The 19,873-nt window shown below is 50.6% G+C and overlaps 1 protein-coding gene across 3 annotated transcripts in view; it reads right to left on the reverse strand.

The window, feature by feature from the left end:
- Positions 1–5,767: 5,767 nt before the first annotated feature.
- THAP4 (THAP domain containing 4) overlaps positions 5,768–19,873 on the reverse strand; it is a 40,492-nt gene continuing 26,386 nt past the window's right edge. For 2 of the 3 annotated variants that reach the window (XM_032355479.1, XM_032355480.1), the window contains one exon: positions 5,768–6,016. In XM_032355479.1, coding sequence (XP_032211370.1) covers positions 5,897–6,016 — 120 coding nt within the window. In that variant the 3' untranslated portion in view covers positions 5,768–5,896. The remainder of the gene's footprint in view (positions 6,017–19,873) is intronic. The other variant, XM_032355478.1, reaches the window with a different exon arrangement.

A 19,873-nucleotide genomic window follows, 5' to 3' on the forward strand; every position in this document is an offset into this window, starting at 1 on the left:
GCCTGCGGCTTCCACCAAGACCTGCCCGGCCCCCTCGCACCTCCCCAGGGCCGGTGCCTGAAATGGGGGAGGTGGGCCTGCCCGGGGGCGTCTGCTGCACCTGGCCCCGGTCCCGGGTCAGGCTGGCCGCACAGGGGACACTTAGAACAGCAGCAGGGTCTGAGGCCATGCGGATATCGATGGGGGCTGTCTTCACGCAGGGTTAGAAGTCACAGCAGGAGAGACGCCCCATTTCCCACAACAACAGAAAGATCAGTTTCCTACGTATCACACACGAGATGTGAGAGCGCCTGGGTGAGGACAACTTCCCATGTACCTTCAAGACCCCACTTAAAGGTCATGGGGCGCCTGGGTGGCTCAGTGGGTTAAGCCGCTGCCTTTGGTTCAGGTCATGATCCCAGGGTCCTGGGATCAAGCCCCGCATTGGGCTCTCTGCTCGGCAGGGAGCCTGCTTCCTCATCTCTCTCTGCCTGCTTGTCATCTCTCTCTGTCAAATGAATTAAAAAAAAAAAAAAAAGTCTTTAAGACCCCACTTAAAGGTCTTGAGCAGACAGAATCACCACGTTCTGGAGATGAAATCCATCTCATTAAGACAGTTCTTCCTAAGTCAATTTAGACATTTAATGCCATCCTTGTAAACAGAATGGGTTTTATCTTAGATTAAAACAAACTAATTATAAAGTTCATGTGGGAGGAAATGTTTTTAAAAAGCGAAAATAGCCAGGAAGAACCTTAAGAAGGAGAGAGGTGAGGGAGCCCTGTGAGGCACCTGTGGGGAACCCGGGTGTGGGGTCCACGTGCAGGCCGTGGCCTGGGAGACCTGGGACGGCCACAGCCAGACCCTGTGCCCACGATACAGAGTCCGTGAGGAAGGTGTGGAAAAAGATGGTTTTGCTGACGAGCGTGGACAGAGGCCAGGCGGGACCCACAGGTCATCCTGGACACAGACATGGGTTCCATGTGGATCCCAAGTATAAACACGGAGTAAAAGCTAGAAGAAATGGGTGATTTTTCTCTGTTCCCAGGGATAGACCAAACCTTCCTAAATAGGACTCAAAATTCAGAAACAATAAAAGACAAAATACATACTGGATAAAAATGTTTATAACATTTAACATTTTCAAAAATATTTTAACTTGAGACAGAAAGCAGGAGTGGTCACCAGGGCTGGGGTTGGGGGATGGCAGTGACTGTCCTGTGGTTATGGTGACAGAAATGTCTTGGGAATGGACAGTGGTGATGGCTGCTCAGCATTATGAATACACAAAACGCTACTATCCTGCACACTCTGGCTTTTATGCACCTTAAAATGACTAAAATGGTGACATTTATGTTGTAACAGTGCATTTTACCTCAATAAGAAAGCTGTAATTGAACACTGAGAATATCAGGATTAATATTCCCTAATTTAAAAGAGCTCATCAGCTAAAAAAAATCCAGAAGAAAAGAAAAAGAAAAGAAAGAAAAAAAATTCAAACCCAAACAATCACAGCTCCCACTCCCCACCCAGTGGGCTGGCCTGTCCCTGCCCTGACCACAGCCAGTCAGCGGAGCCGGGGTGGCGCAGCCCCCATGTGGACTGTCCAGCCCACCCCTAGACACCCATCCCACACACAGCGGCAGAAATCCCCAGCAACATCTTGCTCACTGTGACGTTCTCTGTCAGCTGAAGCCGGAAGCAGTGCAGGCGTCCAGCAGGAGGGGACCTGCCTGGGAAGCCGTGGCTGGGCTGCTGAAGTGTGTGCCTCATTGTACGATTCTGACCCTAAAGTCGTGGAGGAGGTTTCAGAAAAGCAAAGCCACCTTGTGAACAGTCGCTGTGTGTCAGGTCAGGGAGCTGAGCACCGAGGAAAACCCAATTATTCCATTTAAACTATAGTTGAACGTCATCTCTTTGCTAGGAAAGGTGCAAAAACTAGAGGAAGAGCTGCAAACTTCGGGTGTGGTTCTGTTGTCAGTAACCGTATTATCATTCTGAAAACATTACAGCTATCTGTGGCATAAAGCAAATAATGCTAACATTGCAAAGAACCAGGATTTTTCACCTTAGAAGAGAGAAAAATCAAAGCATTTAAGTAAAACATTTCATAATCCTAAAATGTGCATTGGAAATGGTACGGATGCGTAATTTTTTGTCTTTAAATGCAAAAGCGTGTGTCCTGTGCTGAGGCAGTGAGAGGGAAGGGCCCTGGCCACATCACAGTCTCACAGTCCACACAAGGATTGGGACAAAACCAAGTCCAAAGGCATTTTTGGTTCTGTCGCATGGGCGGGAGGAAGAGCAGGGCACCCCGGACCTCGGAGCCCACCCCCACCTACAGAGCCGAGGCCTGGGTACCCCTTGACCTGCTGCAGCACTGGCCGATCTTCCAGCCTCCCAGCCCCTGAGCAGGCTGGTGTCGCATCTGCTACAGCTTGGCTGGAGGCTCCTGGGAGCCCCGAAGCCAGCAGTGGATGACAGGAGGGGAGGGTCCCTCCTTCACAGCTGGCTTTCTGTGGGGGAGTCACTTCAGGGTGAGCGGGTGTGGCCAATGCACGCGGAGGCGGCTTTCCCTGTGCACTGCATCCCCAACACAGGAGTGACCCCAGCTGGGGGCGCCTAGCTGGCTCCATGGTCTCGGGGTCCAGAGTTCGAGCCCCGAGCCCGCCACAGAGATGACTACAAAACAAGTCAGGAGTGAGAGGCCTGTGCCTTCCCAGCTTCAGGTCTCAGTGCAGCTCTTCCTTGTTGAACGCCCCTCTCCGGGTTCCCGGGGAGCTTTTCCTATTCCTCTCTCCACACCACCTCTCTCATGCTGTGGCTCCAGGGTGAGAACACTTTGAAGCCCACACAGCATTTCAGGTGTCATCCAGCCCCACGATAGGGTGTCCGTTGTCCCGCTGGAGCACCCCCTTCTCCTCCGGGATCTGTCCTCATCCTTGTCCTGCCCTGGGGGCTGTGGGGGCGTCAGGGATCAAGACTGCTGGAGCCAAAGGGGCTGGGGCAGGGGCTGAGTGTGTCCGTGGGGCACTCACCACTCGCCACAGCTGCCACCCCCTTCCTGCCTGACGCTCAGGGCCGAGGTTGCCCTACCAGAAGAAAGAAGGGGTTCTCCACCACCTGTCCCCACTCGAGAAACTACACCAGTAGACAGAGTGCCTCCTGCACGGCACTGCCCCCAGCCCGGATCTCACCATCTCTGCCGAGATTCCCTTCTCAGACAGGCTCCTTGGTGTAGGGCACTGCCCGGTCCTCCAAACCAGGGCCTTCAAGAGCTTCGCCGTCGGGGGACAAGAACGTGGAGGGAGCCAGCAGTTTGGTCAGAGGCGGCTAGGGTAGAGGGTGGAGAGGCCTGGAGACTTGGCGACAGTGCACGTGTGCCACACTGTAGCTCTGAGCCCCACGGGTCTGCTGCCCTGTCTCTTTGGAAGACGCTGTCTCCTGGGACATGCCCCAGAAATGTCCATACTCTCGTCAGTATCCCAGGAGGGCCTGGCTCATGCCTGGAATTCTTCCCTCTCCTCCCTTCCTGTTTGTATGGGTGGTGGCAGCGACAGGGGTGTTGGAGAGAGGTCCTAGCTGACCCCTCCTGGTAGCTACAGCTTCAGTCTCTGTTTGCTGTCTCCTGCAGACCCAGAGGCATGGAGAGAGTCAGGGGCCATCCCGTGGCTCCCAGAGAAGAAATGGGAAGGGGGCGGCAGGCACCCAGCCTCTTGCTGTACTCAGTCCACCCAGAGATGCCCTGAGCACACCCATAAGGCAGGGACCACAGGACCAGTCCCACCATGTCAACATTCCAGCTCTGTGGTCACTGGCTCCTTCCGTGCAGCTCACCCTTCCAGTCTGTCAGCACCTGAGGGGAAGGGCCCAGGGGAGCCCCCTTGCCCATCACAACACTGCTGACTGCTTTGCATTTTTGGCTCCTCTGTAGATTTTGTAAAATAAAAAATACACCAGATCCAATAACACACAATGTCTATGCACAAAAAAAAAAAAAAAAAAAAAAAAAAAAAGAAAGAAAGAAAGGAAAAAGAAAGTGCCTGGCTGTCTCAGTCAGAACACATGACTTGATCCAGGGGTCGTGAGATCAAGCCCCACACTGAGCATAGAGATTATTTAGATGCATAAACAAACTTAAAAAAAAGGAAATGACTGTAATAGGAAGGCGGCCAATCTGTGACGCTGACTGAGGGGCTGGCTCAGGAGGTCCCCCCGGGTGGCCTCTGAGTTTTAGCATCAGCAGTGGCAGAAGGCCAATAGGTGAGACTCCTGGTGCCAGACAGAGGTGCTGGGCATGCCTTGCAAGCAGCGGATCCAGTGAGAACTTCCCATCTGCAGGGAACAGAGGGGACAGAGGAACTAGCAGACACACCCAGAATCCAGCCAGGGAACCCTTCCGGGATTAGGGACCTGCTTCCCAACAAGACAACAGCCCAGGGGGTAGGAGACCGATGACGGTGCAGGGTGTTTGCTTCTTGTCCTGGGCTCTGAGCCCACGTTGCATGCAGCTCTGGGGGCTGCCCTCTGAGACCCCTGGAGCCCTGTGCAACTCAGGAGGAAGGATGGGGAACTTCCCGCGGCTCTGAGATAGCTTCCCGGTTTCCTCAGTGCCAAGGTCTGAATGCTTGTTCCCCCCAAACCCGCATGTGGAAATCCTAACCAGAGGGGCTTTGCTATCTCCACTTAGATTTTGGAGGGTGAAGCAGTCTCAGCCTTGATCCTGGCAGAGCCACTGGTGATTCCAGCCACAGAGATCGGCGTAGCCTAACTGTATGATCCCACAGGGAGACATGGAAACAGTGGCATGGGCTGTGCCTAGTGAGGCTGTGGAGGCAGAACTCCTGCCACGGGCCTGGAGGGCAGACAAGGAGCCCAAGAGAGTAACTCTGTCACCCGCGGGCTCTGGGTGTGCCCAGGAGCGTCCATCCTGACCCCGGCTGCCGAGGCGCTTTGGAAGCCCAAGGTCTGGTCCCACAGGTTCCCAGAGGGGACTCTGCCCCAGGGTGAGTTTGCACTGTGAGTCTCCCACAGGTGCTTTACCAGGCCTGATAGCACCAACCTCCTCTGCCCCTGGGCCCTCCTCTGGCGACCCCAGCCACTGATGCCTTGGGACCCCGAGCCCCGAAGGTGGGGCGGTGAGGGCTGCAGCTGCTGTCACCGGTCCTGATGTCCCCAGGGCCAAGCACCACCTCCCCCGGCACAGCGCCCCAAGCTCCTGGCAGGGCTTTAGAGATGCTGGTGTACGAGAAAGAAGAAAACGGCTTGGTTTTGTTTTCCCAGGCATACTGCAGCAGTCAGGGATAAATGCCCAGAATTTGTTTAAAAATATGCCCACCAAAAGAAGGGAGAAGAAAGGAAGCCGGTGGTGGGAAACAGTGGGGTGACGGGCACATGGGGCTCAAGTGTGTTTGGGAGATGTCACAGTAAACACACGAATGAAAGCAGCATCCTGCTCCACAGTTAAGATGTGTGCAAGGACGCCGAGCTCACACCATCCTGGGGCCTCAGACGCTCTTCATCTGTGTGGACGTGGCCCCGAGACCCTGTTAGCTTCAAAAACAGTGAAGTGACTGTGACCCTATTTGTCCTACGTTTGTCATCAGCTTATTATTGGCTCCTCCAGGAAGACTTACAAATATTTTAGGTCTTGCCAAAACTGCCGGCAGAAGAAAGGGGGAAAAAAAATCACTCCTTAATTTTTTAGGTAAACAACTGGAAAACAAGTTACTCACCAGCTGATGAAAGAAATGCACAGTCTACACAAGTGATAATATTCAAAATGCTCAGTCATAAAAATAAAGGCCTTTTATTTGGTTTTTCTACGCTGTTACAGGAACCCGTGGCAGCACTCTGGGGCCCACGAGGCCTGCGGCCACACCCGCACGGGCTGTGAGCGTCTACGGAGAAGCCGAAGGGTCACGGGGTCACCTTCTTGTAGGTGATGTGAAGATGCTGAGTCATGGGCTGGGTAGTGGTTGCCATGGAGACCGTCTGTTCAAGTTTGCCTTCAGAATTCAGCCTGAATTTTCGGGTGATCTGAGCAGAACAAATAGAAACACCTTAGTTTCACCTTCCAAAGGCGGTTCTGCTGTGGGCCAAGGGCTCTGCTCAGGCTGCAACATGCCTCCCAGCTGTCAGAAGCCCGTGGGCCGCATGGTGTCCCTGCTGGTGGGTGACAGACATGCAGCCCACAGCCCGGGGTCTTACAGGGTGTGCCAAGATCAAGGGGTCCTGACCTCTGGCCCTTTCCTCTGGCCCTCAGCTGTCCCCAGAAGACCAACAGGCATGCTTGGTCTTGTCTCAGCTCATTCAGAAGCCAGCCACTTTTTCCTTTTGGACAAAAGCTGACCTTCCACTACCTTCTGGCTTTACCCTCTTCCCTTTCATGCTAATAATGTGAACTGATGTCACCCGTGTTCTCGGAAAACTCAGTGTGAGTGCCTTTGGAACCACTAATTTATCAGAACAAAGTATGGTAGCCGATGAGAAAGTCCTGTCCTCCTGGAATGTTGAAGGGACTGCTGAGACACAGCACACAGCCTCCATCCTCCCCGTGACCTGGAGCATGACAGGGCCAGAATGTATGAAACAGGCCACAGCCAACCACTCTGTAACTGACCATCTGGCACAGAAAAACCAGAAAAGCCACATTTCAGAAAGTCCATTTAAAGATACAAGGGAACTAGCCCAGAAGGGACGACAAAGGCCCTGAAGAGAAGAGTGTAGAGACCCCACTGGGAGTGACCATTCCCCTGAGGAATGCGCCTGCCTTGAGGGGACAGCGGTGGGAACAAGAGGCTGGGGAGCCAGGCCAGCGCTCTGATTCCTGGCATGCTTTGGAATGTGTGCCCACCGAGAAGGAGAGTCCATGGAAACGCCCCAGACTTTGGGCTGGGACCCAAAAGGCTGCACTCTAGGAGGGAGAGTTAATCAGAAGCGGACAGGCAAGGCTGGCTTCCAAAGAGCTCAGCCTCCAACAGTCCAAGTCTGCCCTCCGGGGATGGACAGCCAGCATGAGGACAGCTCCGCGGTAGGAGATGGCATTACACAGAACCTTGCGGCACCTACAGTTTTCACACGTGGTGCCTAGGATTCAAGAAGAGAAAAACACAGAAAAAGCTGACTTAGCAAGGGAGGTAAGAGCACAAGTGCGTGAGCAGATGCCCTGAGGTGGGCACGCCAACAACAGAGTCCTTAGGAGCAGGCATGGAGCTTTTCAGCAGAGGACTGGATCCGCCAGGAGAAGTAAAATGGGAAGTCTATAACTGCAAAGTGGAATCAGCAGAACAGACCCTGCCCAGAAAGTTCGTAGAAAGACCTGGCTGCAGCCGGGAAGAGGATGGACGGGAGCCACGATGGGAGCGAAGAGACCCAGTGGAGCCCTGAAGTCCTGACATGCACACATGCATGCACTGGGGACCCCAGGGGATGGGAAGGAGAACGGAACACAAGCCAAATGTGAAGGGATTACAGCCAGCTCTCTGAGGCTGACAAAACATATAGCAAGCCACAGACGCAAATTACAACCTAGCAAGACACCGGACAGATAGACACCTAGGGGCACGGGGGAGGGCAGCGTGTCCAGGGGCCAACTGCCACATGGGCTTTGGGCTTTCCCAGAGAAGCACGGCAGCTGGAGACGACGGTATGGCCTCTCAAAGTCATTACCATCACCACCACCCAAACCATTCTCAGTGCAGTGAAAATACTCTTCAAAAATGAAGGCAAAATAGGGGCACTGCGGGGGGGAGGGGTTCAGTCCACTGAGCATCTGCCTTCAGCTCAGGTCATGGTCCCAGGGTCCTGGGATCGAGCCCTGCATCAGGCTCCCTGCTCAGAGGGGAGTCTGCTTCCCCTTCTGCCTCTGGCCCTCCCCTCATCATGCGCACATGTGCCCCCTCAACCCATAAATAAAGTCTTGGAAAAAAAAAAGAAGGTGGCAAAATAAAGACATTTCTAGGCCAAAAAACTCCACAGCAGATCTACCAGCAGCAGGAGTCCCCAGCCCCTGGAAGGAAATACTGGAGGAACTTCTCAGGTTTTCAGAGGAGAGGCCATGCAGCAGCAGAGAGAAGCAGGGGCAGCCGAAGCCCGTGGCCAACCACGCAAGCCCAGTGTGCACCGTGGAAGCCTGTGAGTTGGGAACCTGAGGCAGCGGCATGTGTGTGAAGGGAACTGGCCTGTGTCAGGCACATGGACGGGCACGAGAAATGCCTGAAATCTTAGTGATGTTTCTGAAAATACATCCCCCCACCGCACCTTCAAAATCAGAACACTGGGGTAGCACACACCATGTTTCTTACTTCAGAAATCCAAGTGTCTGTTTTTGACCGGAGAGTGTCTCCTGCGATGGGAGCCAGGTAAGCCCCGGTTCTGATGGAGCTCCTGGGCTCCTTTCCAGCCCGAGGTTCCCTTCTAAAGCAGGGACACTTTTGTTCTCTAGAAAGAGTTTACCCATGTTTTCAAGTAGGAGAAAAGATTTCCAAGTGTTGGGGCGCCTGGGTGGCTCAGTGGGTTAAGCCTCTGCCTACGGCTCAAGTCATGGTCTTAGGGTCCTGGGATTGAGCCCCGCATCGTGCTCTCTGCCAGCAGGGAGCCTGCTTCCCCTTTCTCTCTGCTTGCCTCTCCGCCTACTTGTGATCTCTCTCATAAATAAAATCTTAAAAAAGAAAAAAGGGATTTCCAAGTGTCGTCTGTGACGAAATCTCTGACTTATGCGAAAATGACATTAAACATTTGTGTTTACTTGTAAGAAGGAAAAAGTTTCATTTTGTTGTCATTAGGAAAAACAGTGTAGTGTAAGACAAAAAAGCAAAAAGAAAGAAAGAAAACTGATAAACGACCCTCCCCCCCACACCAAAACCCCATGACTGGAGCAGACATGGCCAGGGGAAGACACCTGGAGCCCTTGTCCTATGTCTCCGTGACTCCGTGTCCTGAACACCACTAGCAGTGGCAGCCGCCGGGCGGTGCCAGACACACAGCCCCAGGCGCAGCACGTGGAACCAACACCCTAGGGCTGGTGTGGCCCAGGCACCAGGCGTGGCTGTTGTGGGCTGAGAAGGGCCATCCCCAGGTCCCTGCACTGGAGCAGGGTCTGGAGCAGCCCGAGCACCAGGTTATGTCAGACACCCATTAACGCAGACCGCATTTGTCATTGGCAGGAATCACTGAAGGACAGCAGGGGAGGGACAACACCCGTGCCAGTAGGCAGGAAGACAAAAGGGTACAAGAGGGCAGGAAGGGGGATAGCAGGACATCCAGAACCAGAGAGACAGAAGGACACTTTGTCTGCCAGGGAAGCAATCTCACACTGTTTTAGCATATTTATTTTTCAAAGATTTTATTTATTTATTTGAGAAAGAGAGCATGTAGGAGCAGGGGAGAGTGGCAGAGGGAGAAGCAGACTCCCCGCTGAGTAGAGAGCCCGATGTGGGGCTCGATCCCAGGACCCTGAGATCATGACCTGAGTTGAAGGCAGAGATTTAACCCAATGAGTCACCCAGGCGCCCCATATTAGTGTCTTTAATTCTACATTACTTTTTCTGGAATTTTGTTTAGAAATAAAGCTTTTACTTTTGAATCCCTTCCAGAGGAAATGAGGTGGTAGAGAGATACGCCCCACCTATGCACACATACACGGTGTCTTTTCCAGGGCAGGGCTCGCCGACCCTCACAGCTCACGGGCTGCGAACGGCTGTGCCCTTGCCTCTGTCATGGGGACACGGTGCTCTTACAGCACCCTCACTTGAGTGCCCACGACAGACCACGCACATGGAGCACAGACGGGCCAAGAGGGACGCCTGTGCAGGGACATGCAGGGGAGGGGGCCGTGGGAGCCAAGGAGAAGAGTGAGGTCACTGCTTGTCTCCTCAAGCTTGATGGGTGCTGAGGCTGACAGTCCCCTCGTGAAAACACCGACACCTGAGCATGGCTGGCCTGCTCCCAAGGGCTCTGTGCCATCAGTGCAGTAGGGGCTCCTGGTGACACCCACGGGCCCCACATACTGCACACACTGCACAACGATCCAGGCGGGGGTCCCCCAGCCCTTCCCTGGGAACCCTGTCCCGGCCACCTTGCTTCCGGATCAGCAGCAGGGCGACAAGCAGCAGCCGAGCATGAGAAGGGAGACAGGACTGGGGTGAGTGCCATGACCACCAGGTCCTAGGGGAGAGCAGAGCGAGGGGCCGCCCGTGCCCACTGTCCTAGGAGCACACTCATGGGGCTCTGTTCAGGTTGGAGACATCCCAGTCAAGGAGCATGGCCTCCAGAGTGCCACCACCCCCACCACAGAGATGACAGCCTGCCGTCACGGCAGTATAGTTGGCTCCACAGACAGCAAAGGCACGGCCACGCACAGGCCCCCGGGGAGTCACTGGGTGGGTTCCTTTGGGTTTGCAGTCCCGCAGAGGACGTTTTCTGCCCCATCTACCTCTTCCCGTGGAAGTCGCTAGGACTGAACATGGATACAGGCTGTACATGCCTGGTAAGCTCACTCCTAAGAATTCTGTGGTCATTCTGAGTCGGCCGCCACAGCTAAGGTGTCATCCTGACCAAGGCCTGTCTGGTCCAAATGCATCCCAGCTTAAGGGGGAGGGAGCTGGGGGCAACCGCTAGCCTCCACAGCTTCGAAGTGGAGCTTGTTTGGCTATTGGGAGATCATAGGCCACGCGCCCACATTGCTCGAGTGCTTGGTTCCTGCTCATGAAGCCGGATCAAGGGGTCCCTTGGCCTTGGAAGGTTCAGGAAGAGTCCATGTCAGTAAATACAACTGCTTATTTAAGCCAAGTGTGCTCCCGCTCCCTAGACTGCTCCAGCTCCACAGGAACAGAACCGTGGAGGGAAGTGTGACATGAGAATTTCTCTGTGTTTTAATGCTTTTCAAGGCACTTCCCCCGCTCTTGTTTCCTTCAGTAGGGAAAAGGTGAAAAGGAACCTCCGGAGGAAGATGGCTATGACTGTCTTTAGAACCTAAAACAAAGACATCAGGAAGCCACAGCAGCTAATATGCCCCCTGTAGAGCAAGCCTGGATGTGGAGGCAGGAGGGGCCCCACCCAACGGGCTGGGAATCCCAGTGTGCTAACAGCACCCCACGTCTTTACAGAAGTGATGGCTCGCTGCCAGCGGACACAGCGAGGATCAGAGCAGGTACACGCTGCCCGTAACACATACAGCTTCTTCCCCCACCCCTGCTTTCCTGAGATGCGACCAGCATACAACGAGATGCTTAGACACGCATGTGTACGGCATTGGCCGACACCCCCATCACCTCACTGCTACCCTTCACGTGTGGAGTGCGGGAGCTCTTAAGATCTACTCTCCGAGCAAACTTCACACGACATGGTATGAATGGCAGACAGCGTGCTGTCTGGTGGCTCCCTATGACTCACCCCTCTTACAGCCAGATGTCTGTGGCCTCTCACCTACAGCCTGCCATCCCTCTGCCTCCCGGCAACACCACTGAAATCTGTTGTTTTTTTAATAAGTCCACATATAAATGAAACCATGCAGTATTTCTTTTTCTACCTGACTTATTTTACTTAGTGTAACCCACTCAGGGATTCATGTCGCAATTCTTTTAACGACTGAATGACGTTCCTTGTGTGCATGTATGCATATGCATACATATGCGCGGACACACATCTCCGTGTTCTTGAACAGGCGAAGGAGCTCACCCACAGGGGGCCTGGGGCCAGAATTTTGTTTCATAGCTATGGACACACAGCATTGCCACGACTATAACCAAACCCCCTCCCTGGCCCTCACGGGCGACAAGGAAAGGTTACTGGTGTGGGAAAAGGGGAGGCAATGGAGAGGAACCTGGAAGAGGGATCATTTTGAGAAAAACCATAAAGACAGAAGAAAAATTCACTTATTAGCTTAATAACAAACTGGAGACAGAAGAAACAATTGGTGAATTTGGAAACAGGTCAATAAAAACATCCAAATTGGGGGTCCCTGGGCAGCTCAGTCAGTGGAACATGTGACTCTTGATCTCGGGGTTGTGAGTTCAAGCCCCATGATGGGTGCAGAGATTAAAAATAAAATCTTTAAAGTATCTAAACTGATTAATATGGAAAACACAGACTGAAGAAGAATGAACCGAGTCTCAGGGACATGTGGGACAGCATTAAATAGACTGACATCTATTTAGTAGCAGTTCTGATGGGAAGAGTAAGAATGGAGCAGAAAAATGTTGAGAAACAATGGGAGAAAATCCCCAAATATGACAAAAAACACCATCTTACAGATCGATATAAAGGATAAATACAAGGAAAACACACCCAGTAAAAGGGTGTAAAAGAAAGAAATCCACAGTGAAAGTAAAGTAAAAAAAAAAGTCTCAAAAATGACTAGAGAAAGGACGCCCGGGTGGCTCAGCTGGTTAAGTGTCTGCCTTTGACTCAGGTCATGATCTCAGGGTCCTAGGATGGAGCCCCACACTGGGCTCTCTGCTCAGCAGGGAACCTGCTTCTCTCTCTCCCTCTTCCCTCACTTGTGCTCTGTCTCTCAAAATAGATAAATGAAATCTTTTTTTTTTTTTTTTTTAAATATTTTTATTTATTTGTTAGAGAGAGAGAGAGAGAGATACAGAGCGCAAGCACAGGCAGACAGAGTGGCAGGCTAGAGGCAGAGGGAGAAGCAGGCTCCCTGCTGAGCAAGGAGCCCGATGTGGGACTCGATCCCAGGACGCTGGGATCATGACCTGAGCCGAAGGCAGCCGCTCAACCAACTGAGCCACCCAGGCGTCCCAGATAAATGAAATCTTAAAAAAAAAAAAAAAAAGGACTAGAGAAAAAAGATAAACCATGTACAGAGCATGAAGAATTTAGGCTGACTTTCAACCAACACAATTAAGGTCAGAAGACAACGGAACGAAATGATTCCTTTTAAAAAGTACACCTGTTGGGGCACCTGGGTGGCTCAGTGGGTTGAAGCCTCTGCCTTCAGCTCAGGTCATGGTCTCAGGGTCCTGGGATCGGGCCCCACATTGGGCTCTCTGCTCAGCGGGGAGCCTGCTTCCTCCTCTCCCTCTGCCTGCCTCTCTGCCTACTTGTGATCTCTCTCTGTCAGAATAAATAAATAAAATTAAAAAAAAAAAAAAAAAGTAAGCCTGTTGACCCAGAAGTTCATTTATGGTAAAAAATATCCTGCAAAACTGGGAGTGAAAGAGGATTCCGTGAAGAACTCCAGTCCCTGGAGCTGGTCTCCCCACTGGATGCAACTGTGCTGGCCTGTGCTGCGGCAGGAGACAGCTCTGTGGTGTTGCAAGAGCAGCCCATGGGGCCAGGGTTGGCGGCAAGCGCCTGACCTCGAACACGGAGGACCTCTCAGCCATGGGCACATCACCAGGGACCCAGAATAGGAAAAAAGAAATTCCCGAAGAACACATACTGCACCTAATTTCACAACTGTCCGGCCCTAGCATAAGGATAGCCTTATAAATCGATGGGACAAAAAAGAGAACCCAGAAATAAATAAACTCTTACAAATGTGGTGAAATGATTTTCAACAAAGCTGTCAAGAAGACTCAATGGGGAGAGGACAGTCTCTTCAATAAACGGTGCTGGGAAATTGGACATCTACCTACAGAAGAACCGAGTCGAATGCTCACCTATCACCACACACAAAAACTATTTCAAACACATTGTAATTCATGAACATTAAACACTTCCACGCATCAAAAGATATTAAAAGAAGAGTGAAAAAGCAGCTTGCAAAATGAGAGAAAGGATCTGGGAATCACATATCTGATAAGGGATTCCAAGAGAATGGAGATGCCGGCTTCTGGGCCCAAGCAGAGGACAAGCCGCACTGGTGAGGCTGTGGGGGGACTGGGGTCCATATACCACTGGCAGGAATGCACAGTGGGTCAGCTGCTATGGGAAATGGTATGCTGGTGCCTCAAAAAATTAGTATGGAGTCACCTATGATCCAACAAGTCCACTTCTGGGTACACGCTCAGAAGGGCTGAGAGCAGGGTCTTGAAGAGATATCTGTAACCCACATTAATGGCAGCATTATTCACAGCAGATAAAACATGGTGGCAACTCTGGCATCTAGTGACGGATGAATGAATGAGCAAAACGTTAATACACATGTGATAGACTACCATCCAGCCTTATGAAGTAGGGAAATTCCATCATATTCTACAACATGGATGAGCGCTGAGGATATTAAGCTGAGTGAAAGAAGCCCATCACCAGTGTGTGGTGTGGTTCCACCAAGATGAGGTTCTTAGAGTAGTCAGTTCATAGACACAGAAAGCAAATGGCGGGGGGTGTCTTACAACCAACCGTACTGGTAATATTTTTATTAAATGTAAGAGGACTAAACATTCCAATGAAAATATGGAGCTTTTTGACTAGACAAGAAAAGCAATACCATGGGAGATACACTCTGAATACACAGAGATAAATAAGTTGAACGTAAAAAGGTAGGAAAACAGATGTGCTGTATGAACAAGCACTGGACAGCATGTGTGGTTCTGCTGTCATCAGACTTCAAGGTGCTCACGACAAGCTACCAAGAGGAACATTTCATAAATGTCATACAGACTGCCATATATGCACCTGAGGACAGAGCTTCAGAGTCACGAAGCAAAAACAGACCCAAAGAAAGGAACAAAGATAGCCTCGATCACTGTTGGGAGATTTGAGCATAGCTCAGTTATCAGACAGAACCAGACCTCCCTCACCAAACCAGCAGTATAAAGGAAATCTGAATGACCTTATCCATCAACTTGACCTAAGTCCACTACACTGAACAGCTGTCAAATGCTTATGTATCTGGAGTGCGTGTGAGGCATTCACCAAGTTGTACCGCACCTGTGGCACAGAGTAACTCCGAGGGCATGTTCTTTAAGCTTTTACAGAATTGAATTAGAAACTATTAGCAATCGAATATGCAGAAAAGCCTCAAATATTTGGAAAGTAAGTAACACACTTCTAAATGACCCAGTTTAAATAAGAAAGTCACCAAGGAAATTATTTTGAGCTCGGAGGTACTAAGAGCACACCCCTCATTCCCGGGGGATGTAGCTGAAGCAGGGCTCAATGGGAAATTCACAGTTTCAAGCGGTGCATCACAAACTAAAAATGGGCTAAATATCAGTGACTTAACTTTCCCATTTAAGAAACCAAAAAAGAGGAGATTAAGCTCAAGATAATTAGAATAAAAGAAATAATATGATACAAAAATCCTTCAACTTGTGTATTTTAATAAAACATAAAACCAGCAATAACTAAATAACTAAAAATGACAAATTGTTTATCCGTCATTAGGATTTATCTGAAGAATGTGGGGTCAGGTCAACCTCTGAAACCCGTTCTTATAACTCACCGCATGAACAGAATAGAGCATCTCAATGGTTACAGCAGAAGTACCTGTCGGAACTCAACACCCATTTGTAACTAAAAATATAAGAAAACAGAAGGTAGTAAAGGGCATCAGTGGAAACCCGACAGCGACCATCACAGCCAGTGGTGAAAGACAGCGGCTTCCTGTGAACAGAGAATGGGGCCTGGTGTCTATTCCCACTGCCTGTACCGAACATTACGCAGGTTGCCCTTCCCATGTCCTAGCGCAAAAGAAAGAAATCGCATCGAGACTGGAAAGTGACCCTGTAACAGCAGATGACAGGATGTGTAGAAAACCCCCAAAAAACTATTAAAAAAATGAGTAAAATAAAGAAGTGAATTTAAGAAAGTTACATGATACAAAATCAATGTGTAACAGTCAAATGTATTTCTATATGCTAACAACAAGTAATTGGGAAAAAGAAGAAATCACTTATAATAGCATTCCCAAACCCCAGAGTACCCAGGCATAAATTCTGCAAAATCCATATAAGACTGTACACTAAAAACTCTAACACAAGGTGGGGTGGGGAAGTCTACATAAACGGAGAGGTTTACATGGTACTGGATCAGGAGAGTCACTTCACTGAAGATGGTACTTCCCAAATTCACCTAGAAGTTCAAGAAATCCTAAAAAATTCTTCTACAAGTTGACAAGAGGATTCTAAACCTCATACAAAAAATGTGAAGGGTCTTTGGGTAGCCAAAATAATTTTGTAAAGAATTAAAAAAAAGTTGGACAACCGAAATGATCTGATTTCAAACATTACTATAAAACAACAGTACTCCAGATTGCGGGGCCTCAGTGTACACGGAAACCCAGAGATCGCCTGGGCGGAAGAGAGTCCAAAACGGACCCACGCGAGTGCGCCTCACTGCGGGTGAAGGAACGAGGGCAGTCTTTTCAACAAATGGTGTTGGAACAATGGGATATCTATCCAGGGGGAAAAAATGGAAGAATCTTGACCCCTAATTCATACCACAGAAAAACACAAATCCCAAAATTATAGATTTTAAAGCAAAAGGGAAAACTGTGCCAATTCTTGGAGAAAATGCGGATTAAAAATCTCTATGGCCTGGGTTAGGCAAAAGAATTTAAGACAGGGCACAAAACGCACAGAGTATATAAGAAAAAGCTAGTAACAGAACGTGAAAAGTCAGGGGCGCCTCGGTGGCTCAGCTGGTTAAGGGTCTGCCTTTGGCTCAGCTCGTGATCTCGGGGTCCTAGGATCGAGCCCTGTGTCGGACTCCCTGCTTGGCGGGGAACCTGCTTCTACCTCTCCCTCTGCCCTTCCCCCAAGCTTGCTCTTGTGCTATGTCTCATTCTCTCTCAAATAAATAAAATCTTTAAAAAACAACAAAAAAGAGAACATGAAAAGTCAAACATTTTGTCAAAAGCTGGGTGCACATGCCCCTGATGAAGGACTTGTTTTCAGAACACATAACTCTCAGAACTCAGTAGGAAGACCAACAACCCGCTGGAAAGAAGAGCCCAGGATCTGAATGCTTGCTTCAGAAAATAAGAAATACATGGCAAATAAGCACCACAGAAAGAGGGCCAACATCATCAGTCATCTGGGAGACATGTTTAACTGCATGAAACGCCCCTGTGCAGCCACCAGGACAGCAGACACTCAAGGACCAACGTGGCAGAGGGGGGAGAGGGGGCGGGGTGGCAGGGACACCTGACCAGGCCTGGCACACCCCACGTGACTGCATGCAGTCCCAGTCCTAGGTCCTCAGTCGAGAGACACAAGAACACACGTCCACACCAAGATGTCCACACACACGCTCAAAGCAGCTTGATTCCCAACAGCCCAGACCTGGAAACAAGCCAGTCAGTGTCCATCAACAGAGGGAGACAGATGCAACTGGGACCCTGTCCCCACCTTGTGTCTGCGGTGGGGAACACTACCCAGCAACTGAGAACCCAAATGACCGCTGACTGCAAGAGCAAGAACAAGTCTCACCAACGCTACCCTGAATGAAGGGAGTAAATAGTACATGGCTCTGTTTGCAGTGAGTCCTGGAGATGCAAATCTAGTCGGTAGTGACAGGGTCTACCCTGGCTTGGGGAGGTGGCCAGGGGCTGCTAGGAGCCCTGTTGGGGGGCTCTCTCTGGGAGACGGGCATTCTCAGCTTGACGGGGCACGTTCCAAGGCTGTCTACCTGAGCTGCACGCATTAACTCTATGTAAGTCATACCCTCAGAGAGATGATTTTTTTTAAGTAAAAAAAAAAAATTCTAGTAATCCACGGTAATTAGTGGAGAACCGGCCCGGGTCAAGGGGACAAGCAGGGCACCTAGGACGGGGGTGGGGGAAGGGCAGGCTCTGCCAGCAGGGGCCGGGCAGCTGGCCACTCTGCCACACAACTCAGTTCTGGGTGAATTAATGACCCAAAGGGGAGGTTTTAGGTCAAGCTGTTATGTTTCTAGGAAAAAATATGTATCTGTTTGCAGGGAAACCTGCTTAAATAAGAAACACTAAAACAAATTCAGAAAGGAGAGCCTAGGAAATGGAACCACAAAATTAAGAACTTCTGCTTCGCAGAAGCAGCAAAGGAGTGAAAAGATACAAACTGGAAGGGTTACTGGCCACACAAGTAACTGTGAAGCTTACATCCAACTCCACGAAGAACGAGTGTCAGGAAGGACAGACACTGTGGACGCTGGTCAGAGGACCTGGACGGGGCCTCCCTAGAGGGGGGCAAGCAGGATACGATGGGATGCTGGCTGTGAGAGCAGCTTCAGCCGCAGGTCTCAGCCCCTCGGGATGTGGCGGGCACTAATGGGCGTTGTTCCTGGAAGGCAGGGGCCTCTCTGATCCTCGGTATCAAAGAGCGGCGTGGAACCGCTGTGTTTCGGGGCTGCCATAGGGCACCGCCATGTGGACTGTGTAGGGTCCTCAGTGACCAAGCACCGAGAGCAGGGGAATAGAGATGGGGTAATGTAAGGCTTCAAAAACAGACAGGCAGGGACACGGGGTTCTGTAGAAGCCAGGTCTTCTGATCACCAGCTGCTGGGAGGACAGACAGATGCTTCCAGCCCCTGCCTCCCTCCCTTCCAGGTTCTGTCCATGTTGATCCAGCAGGAAGGCCAACCCAGGTGCACCCGGCCAGCTGTTTGTCAGCTAGGTCACTGACCCCATGGGGTTTGGTTCCTCCCCTCACTGTGCCCTCATGGGCTTCACCTCACCTCCTCCCTCCTTTTACAGAGAGAGACTCTTGCGTTTAATTAACAAAGCCCAAAGTTAGTTCTCTAGCAAAAATAAATAAAATCTACCCCCCAATCCCTGATAAAGTAAGTAACTTCTGATAAGTATGAGCCAGAAAACGAGAAAACAGACATATAAAAGATCAGGAATATAAAGAGGACACAGAATGGCAGATACAGAGAAAGCAGTAAGTGTTACTTCTTCCTCAAACTCTGAGTATCTTGGTGAAAGAGTGCTGCTCCTGGGAACTTCGACCCTGCAAGTGCCGGGAGGTCAGGGGATGGTGAAGCAGGGAGGAGAGCACGGGCAGCCCACCGCACATTGGGCCCAGATACTTCCCTGAGGACATTTAGGAGGACCAGGCGATGTGGATGGGGCTCCCTCCTTGTCAGGGAACAGAAATAGCTGAAAAGCTCCCAGTTCACTCTATGAATAACCTGATACCAAAATCAGGACAAGGAGGAGTTATCTTCCAAAAGCAAACATGCCTCAACACTTAGAAGTTATTAATACAATTTACTGCATCAATAGCTTCAAGTGGAAAAAACACAGAATCCTCCCCAAAGAGGCTGCAAAAGCCTTTGATGAAACTCAAAACCCATTTCTGAATAGAATTCTTACCACAGTAGAAACAGGACATGCTTACCCGACAAGGGCTGCCTGCCAGCAGGCAGCCTCAGGCCAGTGCCTTGAGGGGTGAGTGCTCCGCCCAGGCTGTGCCTGAGAACCAGGTACCAGATGTGACACTCAGCAGAGGTGCACGGAAGCCAGAGCACCCCCTCTCTGTTGACACAATCAGAAGATGGAACGGAAGCCACGTGCCACTGATGCGGCCACGAAGACTAGAAAGCACTACAATGTTACCCACAGCATGAAATGTCCGAGACCTGCATAATTAAATTATAAAGAAATAAACCTGATACCTACTGAAGGACCCCAAAGTAGGCCACCACCTGCCATCCACTGACTGGGACTCCCTCATCCTCAAAGTGATTCATGTGTTTATGTGATCCTGGTGTAAATGGTGTGGACCCAACAAACTTGCAGGACAGGACGTCTAGAAGAGGGATTGCTGAAGAATTAACCAAGAAAATGGAGAGTAAAGAATATCAGAAAGTTTCCCCAGATAGAAAGATAGGACCTAGAGCTACGGTAACCTAAGTTATTACATTACTTTAAATTACTGCTGGTGAAGAAGTAGACGAAAGAACAGACCCTCCTCCCCTATTAACGGGGATGGGCTTAAGACAGGTATGACTTTTCAGATCTGGGGGCTGCTGGTCACCCATCTGTACATGGCATCATGTAAAAACCCGTCC

Source organism: Mustela erminea, chromosome 8, assembly GCF_009829155.1.
Source record: "Mustela erminea isolate mMusErm1 chromosome 8, mMusErm1.Pri, whole genome shotgun sequence".
Lineage (NCBI taxonomy): Eukaryota > Metazoa > Chordata > Mammalia > Carnivora > Mustelidae > Mustela > Mustela erminea.